Below are 15,481 nucleotides of genomic sequence, written 5' to 3'. Positions count from 1 at the left end.
TCGGTGGCTTTAGGCTCATGTTGGCAGGAAGGGAGATGGAGAGGGAGCTTGCCTTTATTTCTGCATTTCATCCTCACTCCTGGCAACCTCTCCTTGCACTTCGGTCAGGCTGCGGAGGAGGGAATGGAACCTCATGCCCCTAAGCCAAAGCAGCCTAACGAAGGAGGGCCGTCAACAGCAGGGTCAGCAGCAGCGTGGGCAGTTCAGCATCTCCGTTTGCCTTCAAGTGCCCAAAATCAAACATTTTGTCCCAGGTTAAGTTTCCACTTATGCAAAGGAAGAAGGAAAAAAAAAAAAAAAAAAGGAATTTGGTTTGACTCAAATATTAGAAGTGGATGGTTTGCATCAGCCCGTGTTCTAACTCCGTGTTCCTCCCCAATAAAAGTCCTTGCAACTGCTAAGCAGACGCTGGATTTATGGGATACGGACCCAGCCCATTGCTGATGGCAGGGAACAGGATATTTTCTCAGCTGTTGTGCAGCGCAGAGGGACACGGCAGGCTCCTCCGGCAGAACAGTCCCTGCCGCCCAGATGTAGCGCTCCCCCGGTTTCACAATTTCTGCACCGTCGAGACCTTCACAGACTTTTCCCCCCCGCCCCCCCATTCTCAGAAGCAAGCGATGTTAGAACGAACAGATCTTAAGTAAACACCCTTGCTAGCATATACATTTTTATTAAGAAAAAAAAAATGAACAAAATACATTCTCTCCTTATGTACATTACATACAACATAACTACATTTGTAGATATTCCTCGTATCACTCATTCATTTATGTACAGCATGGGGCTTACATATCAACCCAGAAATTATCAAAGATGATTTATGCCAAGGAAGAAAATTAACGCTCCAGGCTGAACAAAGATCATCCGTTTAGCTGTAAAGAAAAAGGGCAGGATGGGAAATCACACGAGTCCAGGAACAATGCCTGTAACCACCATGGGCTCAACACAAGACTAGTCAATGTTTGACTTAATTAAAACACGTGTGCAGTTCACAGCGTTCAGCATCCCACGGATGCTCCTTTCCAGCCCAGGGCTGTCTCTGCACCTCTCAGTCCAGCTCTCCTGTGGTCAGGTGTCCGAGACAACAACTGCTGGACAGACACCAAAGGGAATTCAGACGGACACCAGATTCTGCAGGATTGCTCTAGAGACGCAAATACTTCCAGTTGGGTGCCAAAACAGGGAAAAAAAAAAAAAGGGCCAAATTCTGGACAGAGAGCGGACACTCAACTCCAAGTACTACACAGGGAATAACCAGCTTTTGGGGACCACGTGAGGGTGTAGAGGACGAGATAACGAACAGCAAAGGTCCAGACGAACACATCACCACACTGTATAGCACTATGATAAGAGCAGAGGCAACAGCTCAAAGAAACAGCTTGAAAAAGCCCCCCTAAGCAGGTGATGGTGTCCAGCCAGCCAGTTTAGCAGTGTTTAACCCCAAGCTACCCAGATCCTGTCCAGGCTATCAACACGCCTGGAACCCAGAGGTTGTTTCAGCAGTTTCAAAGTACAACGTTCAAAGGGAAAATGTTTACCAAGACTACATACTTCTAAAATGAGGCGCATAGCATCTCAGCATCTAAACATGCAAGATGAAAAAGACCACCAGCCCACAAGGATGGGAACGTCATCTCCCATTAACCGAGAACGAGCTTTAATTTTCTGCACTAGGCAAAGTGGTCTGAGGGGTTTGGGCTGCCTCCAAGACTCAAGACCCCCATAAACACATTTGTTTGTATAATTAAGCTCTTTTCTCTGCTTTACAATCTCCCCAGCATCCCCTCATTTCCTGCTGTGGAGGAGGGTATGCTGGAAGACATAGCAGAAAATACAGCGTTGGTAAATAGTAACAGCTACTAATAACTAGGGGTTTGTTTTCTTTTCCACTGCTCAGCGCAGCAGCTTCTGAAGTGAAAAGTGTTTTGCACGTCAAAACATCAACAGGAGAGAGAGAGAGAGAAGGGAGGACGAATAGGAATGATGAGGAAGAGATGAAGGACATATTCAGCCCCCACTGCTAGTTTGCCTTCCCAATTACCACATCAGACGAGAGGGGAAAACAATTCAGCGGCACGATAATTATCTCCTCCACGGTTAGATAAAAGTCTTCTCCAGCATAGGAGTTCTCCGCACTGCTTGGGGAAGGAAACCAGACTGTCACCTTTTTGACTATCACTGCGGGGCAAGCAGAGGGAGAAGGATCAGCCACTGTTCAGACTGGACCCTTTGCAGTACAGTCATTGACTTGCAACTAAGAAAGCACAAGTTGATAACAGCCATTTTCCCCTTCTAAGAGCTGAGGGTTTTTTTTTTGTCAAAGCCTCCAAAAAAAAAAAAATAGACTTTTCAGCCTCAAAGTAACTTCTTCAATGAACAGACCCTGTTCACACGCTGCAGCACTCGTCTACTTAGTGAAACACAAAGTAATTGATTGAATCCCTTGGGCAGCTAGCTACAACGTCAGGATATTTAAACTGTATTTTCTCACCACTGGGGAGAAAAACCTGTCCGTTGGTATTTGGGATGCGAAGAAGGCTCTAACCACTGTTGTGGTCTAGCCTTCCCACCATCATATTAATTAAAAAGCAGATAATCTCCCTTAATCTCACCGGCAGCTTTCATCAGAAAGCTCAGAACATTTTTAGGTTTTAAAAATCTCTTAAGACTGCCAGAGCTGGTCTGATTGTGCCGCACAACCTCCAGTACGTTTGAGCAGTGTCAAGCCCAGTCGGATTCCTTGCAATCGCTGCAGAGGGACTGGGGAGAAAAAAAAAAATTGTATTAGTCTCTCCAGTGTTTTTGGGGTGGAGAGGGCCAAAGCTCAAAGTGAAGCTCCAGGACTAGAAGATTCTGGTATTGCATCACTTCCATTCGAAAAAGAGCCAGAGAATCCAGCTCACATGAAGAAAAACAGCTCTAAACAACAGACCTACTGGTTAAGGGAGTCTTCAAAGCCCTTCCACAAAAGACAAACCACAACTTAAACACACACTCACATGAGCCATCACCACATTATCACCAAGCCTATTTCTCTTCCCATTCCCTCTGTTCTGCAAAAATAAACCAAAACACCCCAACTACGAGCTGTCTGCCTCCACTGGTGAAAGATTTGGGATTATGAAAGCAGGTGGCAGAAACCTAGGACTGCTATTCAAATGAACCTGAGAGTTGGTATAATCGTCTTTGTCTTCCGTCAAACAGCTATCAGACTCCTTGTGCCACGTCAAATAAACCCTGCTGAGACAGGAGGGAAGGCTTATCACATGTTGGGTCACGGAGGGGGACAAGTAAGTAGGTGTACGCTGCAGTGTTACACCGTGCTGCTGGGAATTCAGCTCCCATACTTCCCCATCCTTACCCTGGGGGAGAAAAACATAAATCATAAGGATCTTTCCAGGCTGTTTCAGAAGCAGCAGTAAAGGAGTTTTGCAAAGGAAGCAACTGGAGTATGATGATGTGACACAGAGAAGTTGATGCCTCAATAACCGCCACACAGCTCCAACCTTTAATTCCTCAGTGGGTACTCCATTAAACTGAGGGAAGTCTGAAGGCACAGCATTTTATAGCAGCAAACAGTCACACAGGGAAAGAAAATGTCAGAATAAATGGGGGTAATACCCAAGGGACCATGCTTTGACCATCACGCTGGACAACATATAGGCTAGTGATAGGTTTTCCTTTCAAATTAGTAGCAAAACTAAAAATCTAACCTGGTAGAGCCATTTTTGAGCTACTCACTCCCCCTACTTTTCCCAGGAATGAGCTGCGATGCCACACTAGAGCTGAAGAGCACTAGCTGTTCTCTAGCTTTCTGACAGCACTCAAATACTTACAGTCTCCAGGTCGTCAGTAAAAGCTGTGCTGACTTAGAGCAAGCAGCTGGAAGCCAAGACAACATGTACCTTTGTCTGCACCAAGTATAAATTAAGATTTCAGGGTACTGAAGTGATGCACTGACGGCAGCCTAAGCGAGTCCGTGGCTGTAGATACTTGGAAACAGAGCGCTGAATTTGGGTCACAGCAAGTATCTGGAGTTCATCACTAACAAATCAAGTTCAAAGATATGAAAGCAAAGGAGGCAGCAGCAATATGTTACCTTTAGAATCTGGGCTCGGGGAAGATGCTGCCTTGCAGACCTCTACTCCTAAGCCATACAGCTGGCGCTATATACAGCCCACACAACCCCTATCCTCTGCAGAGGTTTATATATTATAATCAAAGCTTACATGGATAATCCAAAACTCCATCCAGTTCTTTGACCTCTGCCAGGAAGGCCAGAAGTATACCTGCTGGCATCAACCCTGACGTTTTCTTGTGGGACTCTCAAACAGCAATAAGCAGGTCATTAACTGCCTTCCACTCTAAAACCGTGTTTGGAGCCATTGCCTACAGATAAAAGCATCTGGAGTCAATTTATCCAAGTGCTGAGCCATGTACTATCATAATGGTTCCAGTACAGTAAACCTACTTTTTCCACTCCAACTTTTCTTTATAATAGAGGCTTTCAGTAAAACAGGGATTTTGCCTCTAAGTCATCACCACAACTTGAATAATTTCCAGCATAACCTTTTCCATGACACGATACGATCGGGTCTACCATACCCGTAGGTGTTTAGATACACTAACAAGCTTCTGACAGTACATTTACATTTTAACAGTATTTACAGCTTATACACGACTATCAGTCTATATCAAGTCATACAGTTGTTCTTAAACTCTCCTCTCACGAAATAAGACCCATCTCCAAATTATCATGTGTACTTACTAAAGTTGGCCAAGCTCATTCAGAATTTCTACAGTTTTTCCCCTAACCAGAACCGCTATAATTTTTATTTTTTTTTTAACTGGGCCCATCTCTGTTTCTGTAATAACTACAGCTATAAAACAACACAAGCACTTCCAGAGACACACATGAATTGCTTTTACTGTCAGGACTTCACTTGACAATAGCCAAACATTCCTCAACTCCGAGCCAACCGCAACTAATAATCTAAAATTCAAAGCATACACCGGGACCCGGGATTTCACAAGACATTTTTCCACTTCTAAAAACAAAGGTACTGAACGGAAATGTATCTAATAGTTTTTGCCATTTTCCCCAGAAGCAGCACAGCGTTACATCAACAGAATTACTGCACGTACAGAGATGTTAATTCCTATTAAAAGTTTATTGAATGAGCTCTACAAAAGTATTTCCTTCTCAATTCTGAAATATAGGAGGGCAGCAAGAGAATTAGTAGTATTAGCGTTACAGGTACCTGCCACCCTCCTGCATTTGAAACAGGCAGCACTAATGCTAATCTTTCTTACAATAAGAGCAAACAAGGTTCAAGTGTTTCTCAGAACACTGCTCTGAATTTATCACTGGTTGCCTGTGGCACTCACAAGCGCGGGCTTGCACAGCAAAAGTGGAGTACAAGTTTGCGACAAAGAAAACTCCCTTCTACAAATCTGCCCGCAACAGCAAAATGACTGGGAAAACAGCCGCTCCACAAAGCCCTAGAGAAAACGCTCTTCCAGAGTCATTACTCTGCTTTGGAAGGAGTCTCTTCTGGAAGAAGAAATGGCTCATGGAGACCCTCACACTTGTGGCTGCCGATTGAAAGCAAAACACAGATAAAGCTATCACAATCCCTTGCCACTAGCCCCACACCTCCGCAAAGGACCTGCTCCCTGCAACAGGAAGCCCGATTCATTTGCTCACCCACTCTTTAAGTCATTAAGTTTTCAGGCTAGGTTATTATAATCAGTCACCAAAAAACCTCAACAATTTAATTTCAGTCCCTCACTGCATCCTCACTCCGGTACAATCTTCCTACAGGTATGTTTAGTATGTTCTTGGGGAAAGTTTCCTAATTTCTCTCTAAATACCACTTCACAAGTTAAACACTTTAGAAAAATCTTTCCAGTCGGGTCTTCACAGATTGATTTTCCAAAGTGAGAACACAATTTTGCTGGTAGGAACCTCCAGCTTGACCCCTGAGCGCGTCCCACGTGTGCACAGAGCCATCCTGGGCAAACACAACCAAACCCCAGACATTCATTTACACGACTGGGTATCACTACCTAAATGACGCGTGCAGGGTGCTGTCCAGAAAAAGGACAAACTAAACTTTTCCGAGACAAAGTTCTCCTTCCTCACTATACTCAGCAAAAGGAAGAGATGTTTAAGAATAAATGCATCACAAATGGTATCTTTGAAAGAGCCAGTAGAGAAAAGCTACAACTAATTTCAAGAACTACTTCACATCAGCCTTCAGGTGCCCCCAGAAGCAACATTAATTAATGGGACTCTCAAAAAAAAAAAAAGGGGGGGGCAAGAAGGTGGAAGAAGGTGGCTACAGTCTCCTCATTTTTAACAACATTTAAGTGGGTCCTTCTGCCACACATCAAACTGTGTTAGGTCACCCTGCAATAGCAGTACTTGCTTGGAGAAGTCATTTTGGAAGAACTCTTAAGGACTTCTGCCTCATGACTACTATGAGGGATTGTTCAAGACAAACATTAAGAAACTCACTTAATTCTGCCTAATCCATGCGACCAAAAATCAAATCCTCAGAGTTTCATTTCTCTAAGAAAATGTGTCGCTTGATAGGAACAACTCTGCATAAAGATTAATTTCCGGTTTTACAAAGAGATGATCTACTGAATAATATCGTATGGGCAACTATGCTGAAGGCCAGTGTCAGTGAAGAACCAAACTCATGGATCTCGAGAGGATTTTTTAAAAAAAGCTAAAGTCAGGACTGAAGTTTTGATGTCTGTATCAATAAAGTTAATTCCACCCTGACTTCCTACAGCTTTAAAAAAAACCATACCAGAACCTTGTAAATTTGGCGTTAAAGACCCCAATATCATAAATGAGTCCCTCTCTGACAAGTAACGATGCCTTCTTTTGCAATATCTTATTTACAAGTTAACACATAATTTAGAGATAAACTACTGTAGTGCAAGGAGTATGCCGTGTTAAATCCATACACAGTCGCCTTATGATATAAGATAAAGGCAAATGTAGCGTGTTTGTCTCATCTAAGCTAAAAAAGCAGTCTCTGCTCCAGCCTGCAAGCAGGAAGGGTGAGGTTCGCAGACTTCTCACGTACAGCTTGTATATTTATAACATTGCATGCACTGTGCCGCGAAACGGTTTCAGGTGGTTGTTTTCAGATCAAGCGGGTCTCTTCTCTGTTTGTACTTCAGTGTATCTGTAATGCTCACATCCAACTCCTTCCTGGAATATCACCAGTATCTTTAAAGATCTGCATGTAATTAAATTCAAACTCCCTGTAATTGCTTGTCAATAACTGGCTCATTTTGAAAGGAAATTTATACTTCACTGCTCAGAATTTTTAATGAGTTTTTAAATCAGGTAGTATAGCACACACCAACACAAAGAAATCATTTAATTTTAACTCCTAGCTTTAAGGACACAGAATCAGGAAAGACCTTTAGCAAAGCCACAAGAAACCTTCGCTTTGGATTAACCTCTCTGGCCACAGGGTGCCTCTGCTGCTCCACAAATACTCCGAAGCTGAGCAAATAGTTTCTGCTGGTTAATCACCAGCTGTAATCCATAAACTGTAGCCGTGCAAGCTGAAATCGATCTGCTCAGGATAAAGTTAGGTCAATATTTGATCATCCCGAAGCGCACTCATTAGCTGGGATTGTCAGTCTGCAGAAGCAATGTTCACCTCGCTCAAAAAAAAGTGATTCATTTACGCTATGCTACAAAAAACCAAACCAAAACCCAACCCTGAGCCAGACTCTCAGGCTTTGCACGCTCTCCCGATGCAAAGGACAATTAGTTTTGATTGAATTTCTATAACACAAATCAAGCCTGACGCGATGCACAGCTCAGCACCAACGCCGTTCACAAAGCTTTCGGAATGCCTAAACTTCCACTGTCTGCTCGCCTGGGCTCCCTCAGACTCCTCGTATCTTTTGGGTTCAGCCTCACACGTAGTCATCAAAGCTGTACACATAAAAGTTTACAAAGAGCTTGGTTGATTAGAAAATTATCACAAAAAGCAATTAATCATCTGACTGAAGCTGGAGAGTACAAGGACAATGAGATAAGTGATAAGGGAACACAACACCGTTAAAATTTTAGGTACTAGAGGGCGGCAGCATTTTGGCTGGTTGCACTAAACGCGCTCAGTTCAATCTCAATGGAAACAACGCCTCAATTGGAACATTCCCCCAGTACAGCACCGCAGGTATCTACATTCGTACCATATAAGCTCTATTTTGACTAGTTAATAAAGCGTCAAACGTAGCACATCGTAAAGCCTGGCAGTGACGTAAAATTTTCCATGTCACTGGAAAAAAAAATTGCAATGTTTCAAAGAAACAATTTTATGAGATTTCATTTACTGCACTATGTACTGAGTGGATTCTCCCCCGGACATCTGATTTGCCATCCAGAGAAGTATACAACGTCTAAACAGTCTCAAGTTACAGGTTAGTTCCAAACACTGTATTTGTATAGTCCTCCCTGAAGATGAAGCAAAGCCCAGCCTCTAACATATTGTTCCTCTCTAAGTGATTAAACACTAAGTATGAGTACTTAAATTTATTTCTAACGTACCAGGACTACAAAAGTCAGACAAAGAACATGATAAAGAGGCAATACAATGCAATCAAAGCAAGCAGACACTCGAGCTCTGAAAAAGACACTTCACTAACTCTTTATTTCAAGAGTCCAAATCATCTTTGCACACACAAGACTTCCATCAAGTTCAACAGGAGTCGTGTAGCCACAGCGGGTGCAGCAATGACACCCTACCGGCATGAACATGGCTGGACATAAAGCTTTGCAGTCTCATATATATATTTACATCTGCCAGTTTGTACTGAATGCTCACTGACACCAAATGAGAAAAGTTTCTAATGCTGGGTACGTGTATCCTTCATTCCACTTCATAGCGCAGCACCAAGCCCTTACCTTATTTATAAAGAAGGCTTTCAGCAAGGAAGGATATATGTTCTATACATATGCATCAGCTTGCTTTCAAAGAGATTTATGCTAAAAAGGCCTCCCTTAAATTCAGATCTAGGTCTAAAATGCATTTAAAAGTGAATGAGATGCACTACGTAGGAAGGAAACAAGCTGTTTGGAGCAATCCTCTTTACATTTACACATTGACAAACGCACACAGAAGCATAGGTGCATGTAAACGAAGACAATCTGCTTCGGAAATCCTACACCCAACCTGGAGTCAGGTTGCAGAGGTTGGGTGTGCGTGTGGTGGAAGACCCAGTTCTGCCGGGCTCTGCGAGGACCCGCACGGTTTCTCATCAGAAGAGCACAGCAGTGAAAACAGAAGGATCCCTGAAAAGGACCCGTGCAGATGATGACTGCACTCCTGTTTTCCAGCGGTTTCTCTGAGGTTCCCACTTGCCCGTCAGGTCTAAGTGGAAGGCTCCAGAGAGCGGAAGATAGCCACTTAGGTATTTAGGTTTAGATCAGTTATCAGATGCAATTAGCTACTTCTGTCAGCCAGGTTCTGGGACAAGGAGACAGGTAATTTGTAACACGTGCTCCCCTTCACATGACACACTGCGATTACAAGACTTAAGACACATACATTACTATTACCTCAACGCGTGCCAGTGTCCTGCCGCCAAGTTATTCAGCTGCTGAGGATGGAGTTGTAGGATAAAGCAACGTATCATGACTAGCTACAAATGAGCAAAGAACAACGTTCCCCCCCCTTTCTCATGAAACACAAAATAAAACCCATCGTCTTTAATTCCAGACAACCCACAAATCTCAATTTTCCCCTATAGGCAAAAAACAATCACTGCATGATTGGGTTTTATTTTTTTTTTTCTTTCCCCCCACCTTTTCATTTTACATTTGCTAACTCAAAATCCAAGTCAGAAAAAATATATATATTTAGTCGGAAGTACGTCAGTTACATTTTATTAACCTACTCCAAGGGAAAAGCTTCAGGGATTCACCATACAAGTATAAAACCCCTTTCAAACACCTAGGGGTTACTATATTACTTCATCCCAGCAGTCAATCAACGCAGTAAAAAAATTAAAATACTGAAAATGGATGCTTTTCCCCTCTTCCACATGTCCAGTGATTGCTTCGTTACAGCGTGATGAGGTCTACCAGGTTGCCTTTAGGAGGGGTCATGTTGTCCGGAAAGAAGTTGACTAATGTATCAAACAGCTGAGTTCTCTGCGCATACGTGTGGTCAACATCTGAAAATCCTGGGGGAGGAAGAAAAGGAGAAAGCAAGTCAGTGCTCACTACTTTAAATGCTCACTTTAGCCGTGGAATATGCCAGTTGTCCATTTTGGAGTGATGTTAACTATTTGCTACTTCTGCCTCAACTAACTAACAAGGCTGCCAGCTCTCCGTCCCACTACTCTGTGCATACACACACAGAGATCGCGTCACCCCAAGCCAACGCTGCAATCAAAATGCCATAAAAAGTAATAGGCAAACGGCTGTCAAGCTCATCGACAGTCCTGAAGAAACAGGGCAAGCAAGAGTCTCCTCAGGGAACTGCTCTGATGTCCCAGAAAACAAAAATCTGTGTAGCTATTTTTATTTGGTGCCTCATTGCTTCTGTCCTCAGGCTTTCCTCATTATCTTCACTACTGTCTTAACCAGAACTGGTACTTGTATTGCTTGCAGTTTTTCTTGAGACACAAGCCCTGCCGATGGTAGGAATCCCACGTCAGAGTTGCTATTTAATCACCAGACTTGCACTGAGGACCCAGGCTGCATCTTGGCACAAGGTTCTTCACCAACGAGTTTTGTGAAGAAGTGCTGCCTCCCAACAGGGGAGGGCTCAGTCTGCAGCAGCAGCGTTCTTTATCCAACTCCCCATACTTAAACCATCAACAGCAAGAACAATAGAGCGGGCATACAACGATTTCCTCTGCTTTGTATTACTTCAGTCACTGCTATCTCAAAGGAATGCTTTTTAATTCAGTGAACTCAACTCTTCAGTTCATCAAAGTCAACCAAGTTAATCAAATCAAGGAGAGCCTGCTTTTTTTGTTTTCTTTTAGAAGCACCACTTGATATATGTATCCTCCTATCTGTAAAGCCAACTTCTGAATAAAGTATTGTACTGTGCCAAGAGCTAATTCATCTTTTAGACTACTTAAAACTAGGGGAAAAACAACTTTCTGAAACTTGGGTTTTCTTCCTTCAAAAAATTCATCTTACAGCATCAACTAGATAATGTCTTCCAAACCACACAAGCTCAGCGGAGCTTCCTCATCCAGCAGGGATGATAGTGATGTACCTTAGAGGGACAACAACAGCGCAGAGGGCATTTTCCTTCCCTCAATTCCTCAGATTGGGAATTATGTGTTTGTCAAAACCTGAGGTCATCCATACTCCTAGCAAGAGCTCAGTAACTTGAGGACAACACATCATTACCAGAATGTTAGTTACGCCTATAGCCTTCCTATAGCTTGTCCAGGATTAACCTTCTCAACTATTTAAGAGAGTTAACTGGATAGAACAGTGAAACAAATTACGGCTTTGGCTCAGGCCTCCTGTTTCCAGCCCTACACACCACTGTTTTCTTCGCTCTTGACATTCTGCCCAAAGAACTACTTTTGCAAAGAACAGAGCGAACCAAACTACTCCAGGAATTGCAGTTATCACAGCAAACAGAGCCGTAGCCATGCTGTGAGATTCCAAAGTGACATGACAGGAGGTGCTTTCTTCTGACCAAAGCTTCTGTTTATTTGGGTAACAGTGAAGCATCAGATGTAATAAGAGACAGAAAATGATCCCGGGACGCACGGGTTTAAAACCACTGGTGACAGATGTTTTAAATATGGGCTCGAGGCATTGGACGCTGGTCATAATAAATAATCTCTATGTAGTGGCATTTTGCATATTCAAACCAAAAAGGGCCTACAATATTCATATGAACCATAACATTTGATATAAAAACCAACAGAAACTAACAGTAATTATCAGAGGGAACATACTTAGTATAATTCTTGTGATACACAATACTCACCAAGAGTGGTGAAATCCGAGCCAGACTTAAATAATGCTGAGGCAAGAAGCTGAAACTGCAGAAGAGGAGGTGGAGGGACAAAGGAAGAAAGAAAAACAATGTTATTAACTGCACAGGAAAAAACCCAAGAGATTCATAGAAGTCCAAGTGGCTTTAGAGTTGCTGGGTTTTCTTTGCACAATCCTTAGAACTTCTGTGCCACACATATGAATAACAGCAGCAGACACTTTCATAGAAGCAATACAATTTGTCACCTTGGCTAAGCAAGTTGGATGGTTTTTCCTAGAATTAGAGCAGCATTGAAGCAATGAAAGGTACTTGACTGGGAGTCAAGTAAAACCTAATTTTTTATATACAGTTTTTTGCCTCTCTGGCAGATGTCATAGTGCAGAAATAAGGTGGAGCCTCTTCCACAGAACAACATTCCCAAGGATGAATGTGGTACAGTCTCAGGGAGCAAGGATTAGATGGCACAAAAACAGGGTAACTGCTACAGTGCAGCATGAACTTCTTGAACACAGAGAAAGCTTTAAATGGCAACAACCTTTCTGAACTGGCAGAGAAGCTCATATCACCAGTTTAAGGCAATGTCTTTTTAATTAAAAAAAAAAACACACACACACAAAAAAAACCAAAAACAAAAAACCAACAAACAACCCACCCAAAACCAGTTCTTCGCTTAGGAACATCAGAATTGTGAGTAAAAACATTTTAAGTAACACATTTGTGATTTTATTCTTCCCCTTAATGTCTTACTGATAGACAGTGAACTCGGTACCTTCCTCTGCCCCCAGATGTTGTTTTCAGTTCCCCACCTTGCAGCAAAGCTTCGTGCTTTGTCATGTTTTCTTAAAGAATTAGCTGATCCCTTAAAGGCTTGTAATCTTTTGTCTCCTATCTGTGTGTCTTTATAGCAAACAGCCCGAAGGAAAGAAGGCGGAGGGGAACAGAAGAGAAGCAAATATGTTCAGGAAAGGAGTGGGAAGAACAGCCAGGAATTGCATATCCATCAGTTTAATTTCAATTTCAAGAAAAAAATGGGAACAGAGACAATTTGCAAGCATCTAGGAGAGGAGAAGGTGACGAGTAGCAGCCAATGTGGATTTGGCAACAACAAGTTGTATCACATCAATCTGATTTCTTCTACAACAAGGCAGCAGGCCCTACGGAGGGGACTTGGCAATAGACATTGTCCATTTTGACTTTCATAAGACTTCTGATGCTTTTATATGATATTTAAGGCAAATTATCCAGGCATCACCTAGATTAAGCTAACAGGGAATGGCAAATAGGTCAAATAACTTTACTGTGGGTTACCATCAATGGTTTGACATCAAAATGGAGCCATGAATCAGAAGCGATTCATCTGTGCCCCAGGGTCAGCATCATTCTGGGCTTTCAGTGATAACCTGCCTGACAGAACAGGGCATGTTCACCGAGTCCACAGACCTTACACCATCCTCAGACAGACTGCCAGCATGGTGGCAGACAGGCTTCAGAATGTTTTTCCATTTCATCCAGCTTATAATGATGGATCAAGGTGCAATTCACTAGGGCCAAGTGCAAATCAACATAAACAGGCATAATCAGCTATACAGAACAGGTCAGAGCACATAGGCTCTGTTAAAACACATTTAGGAGTTATAATAGATCAGTATCATCCTATTGCAAAAATGAAAAATGCGCAGAAAATGCATGAAAAGGAGTAGGATCTTCAAATAAATCAAGTACTCCCGCTATTATCAAGCCTTGTAAGTCTCATCCACAACAGGGCAACCACTTTTGGATGCCCTGTATCAATTAGCAGCATGTGAGGAAAGCACTAGAAAAAAAAAAAGTGGTCTGAAAATCAAGCTCTGTAAAGAAAGTTCAAAGGAGTCAGGGATGCAGAGCCTCCACAGAAGAACGTCCAAGGATGAAACTGAAGAGAGTCACAAGTCTAAAAGGCTGATACAAAAAGGTAAATCTACAACTAAGTGCAAGAAGCCACAAAAACATTTCAGCAAGATCAGTTTCAACATGAGAAAGAAAAAAAAAAAAAAAACAGTCTAAAATAAGGACTGTAGCGTGCCAGAATAGGTTTGCATCTTTTAGGGAGGCTATCACATGAATCTAGCACTGGAGGTATTTAAGAACGGGTTAGAAAGATAGAGGATTAACAAACTGCAGAAGAAGAGGCTGATTAAGTACCCTCTTGAGTGTGAGGTCTGGTTATACGAAATCAAAAGGCATTGCAAGGCTACACGTGTATTTCACTGCTAACGTAACTTGTAAGAGTTGCTTGGCTCCGAATCAGCAACGTACTTAAACAGATGCCCAGCATAAATAGCTCCAAAAGTTCCAATAAAACCGGTGGCTAAATCTGTGCTGCTTCTGATAGCAAATGCCGTGTCCTGGCCATCTTTCCCTCCCACACAATTGCCTCACAGGCCTGCTGCCAGCTGCCTGGTAGCACATGAAGCCAGCTATGCCGGGACAAAGCAGATGCCACATGCTTCGAGGGGTTCCCTTGCTTCCCCCAGCAACGCTGGCAGCCATCCTGTTGTAAACAGAAATTAAGCCATGCTTGAGGCTGGGTCTCAGGACGCCCAACTAAGAGACCAGGATCCAGCTACTAACTCGCTGAACTAAGACCAAAAATCCATTGAAAAGACCCTCTGCCAAGTGTTCCAGCCTCATCTGCACTAGGCATGATGGCTTTCCAGAGCTACAAGTTCCTTTCCAGTGTTGTGGGGAAGGAATATCTTGTCTCCTTCTTCACTGATGACACTGCACTTCAGTTAACCTTGAGGTCTGTTGTTTGTTTGTATTGAAATTATATTTCATGTATCAGCTAACATTTAAAAAGCACTTTCTGATAGAAAAGCCAAGCACGTTAGTTACGAACATCAGTTACAGACAGCACTGAGCCTAAGCTGGTTCACTCTGCATTTGCATTACAATGCCAGCTAACCCTATGGTGTTCCCCCAAAGGACCCCTGCTTTTATTTCCAGAGCATAGGAAGTTTACTGGTTTCCCAAGACCAAGTCTCCTACACACCCTTCACAACATATATCCAATGCAGTATTTTCTTCATGAAGTTCAAACTCTGCTCTAAAAAACAGATTCATGTCTTCGTCAGTTTTTTTATCAGCTTAATTGTTATCATAACAGACAGCATTACCAATTCTGATTAATTTTGGGTTCCCTACTTGAAACTACTAGAATCTGATTTTTCAAAATACATAGTATTACGCAGCAGCCTCTGAATTCACTTGCAGGCAGAAGAGCAAAGCCCTCGAGCAAATCACACCTCCGATCTCTCCTATCAGGCACCAGAATGAAGAACCCAATTAATGACCATCTAGGAAAAACAATTTGCTTAACGTCACATAGCAACTCTGTTACCAGAATTCAATTATGCAGCAGAAGCACCCAACTGCTTTAATCCTACCACCACCCACTTTCTTCTGACAATCCCTCTGGCTCACTG

General features: G+C 42.7%; 1 protein-coding gene across 3 annotated transcripts in view; it reads right to left on the bottom strand.

Moving 5' to 3' along the window:
- Positions 1 to 657: 657 nt before the first annotated feature.
- The window catches only part of MKLN1 (muskelin 1), a 105,752-nt gene continuing 90,928 nt past the window's right edge, over positions 658 to 15,481 (bottom strand). For all 3 annotated transcript variants that reach the window (XM_054221622.1, XM_054221649.1, XM_054221641.1), the window contains 2 exons: positions 12,009 to 12,063; positions 658 to 10,227 (listed from right to left, as the gene is read on the bottom strand). In XM_054221622.1, coding sequence (XP_054077597.1) covers positions 10,106 to 10,227; positions 12,009 to 12,063 — 177 coding nt within the window. In that variant the 3' untranslated portion in view covers positions 658 to 10,105. The remainder of the gene's footprint in view (positions 10,228 to 12,008; positions 12,064 to 15,481) is intronic.

Source organism: Rissa tridactyla, chromosome 1 (assembly GCF_028500815.1).
Source record: "Rissa tridactyla isolate bRisTri1 chromosome 1, bRisTri1.patW.cur.20221130, whole genome shotgun sequence".
Lineage (NCBI taxonomy): Eukaryota > Metazoa > Chordata > Aves > Charadriiformes > Laridae > Rissa > Rissa tridactyla.
Note: the sequence above shows the minus strand (reverse complement) of the source record. Positions and strands in the feature narration are given on the sequence as shown.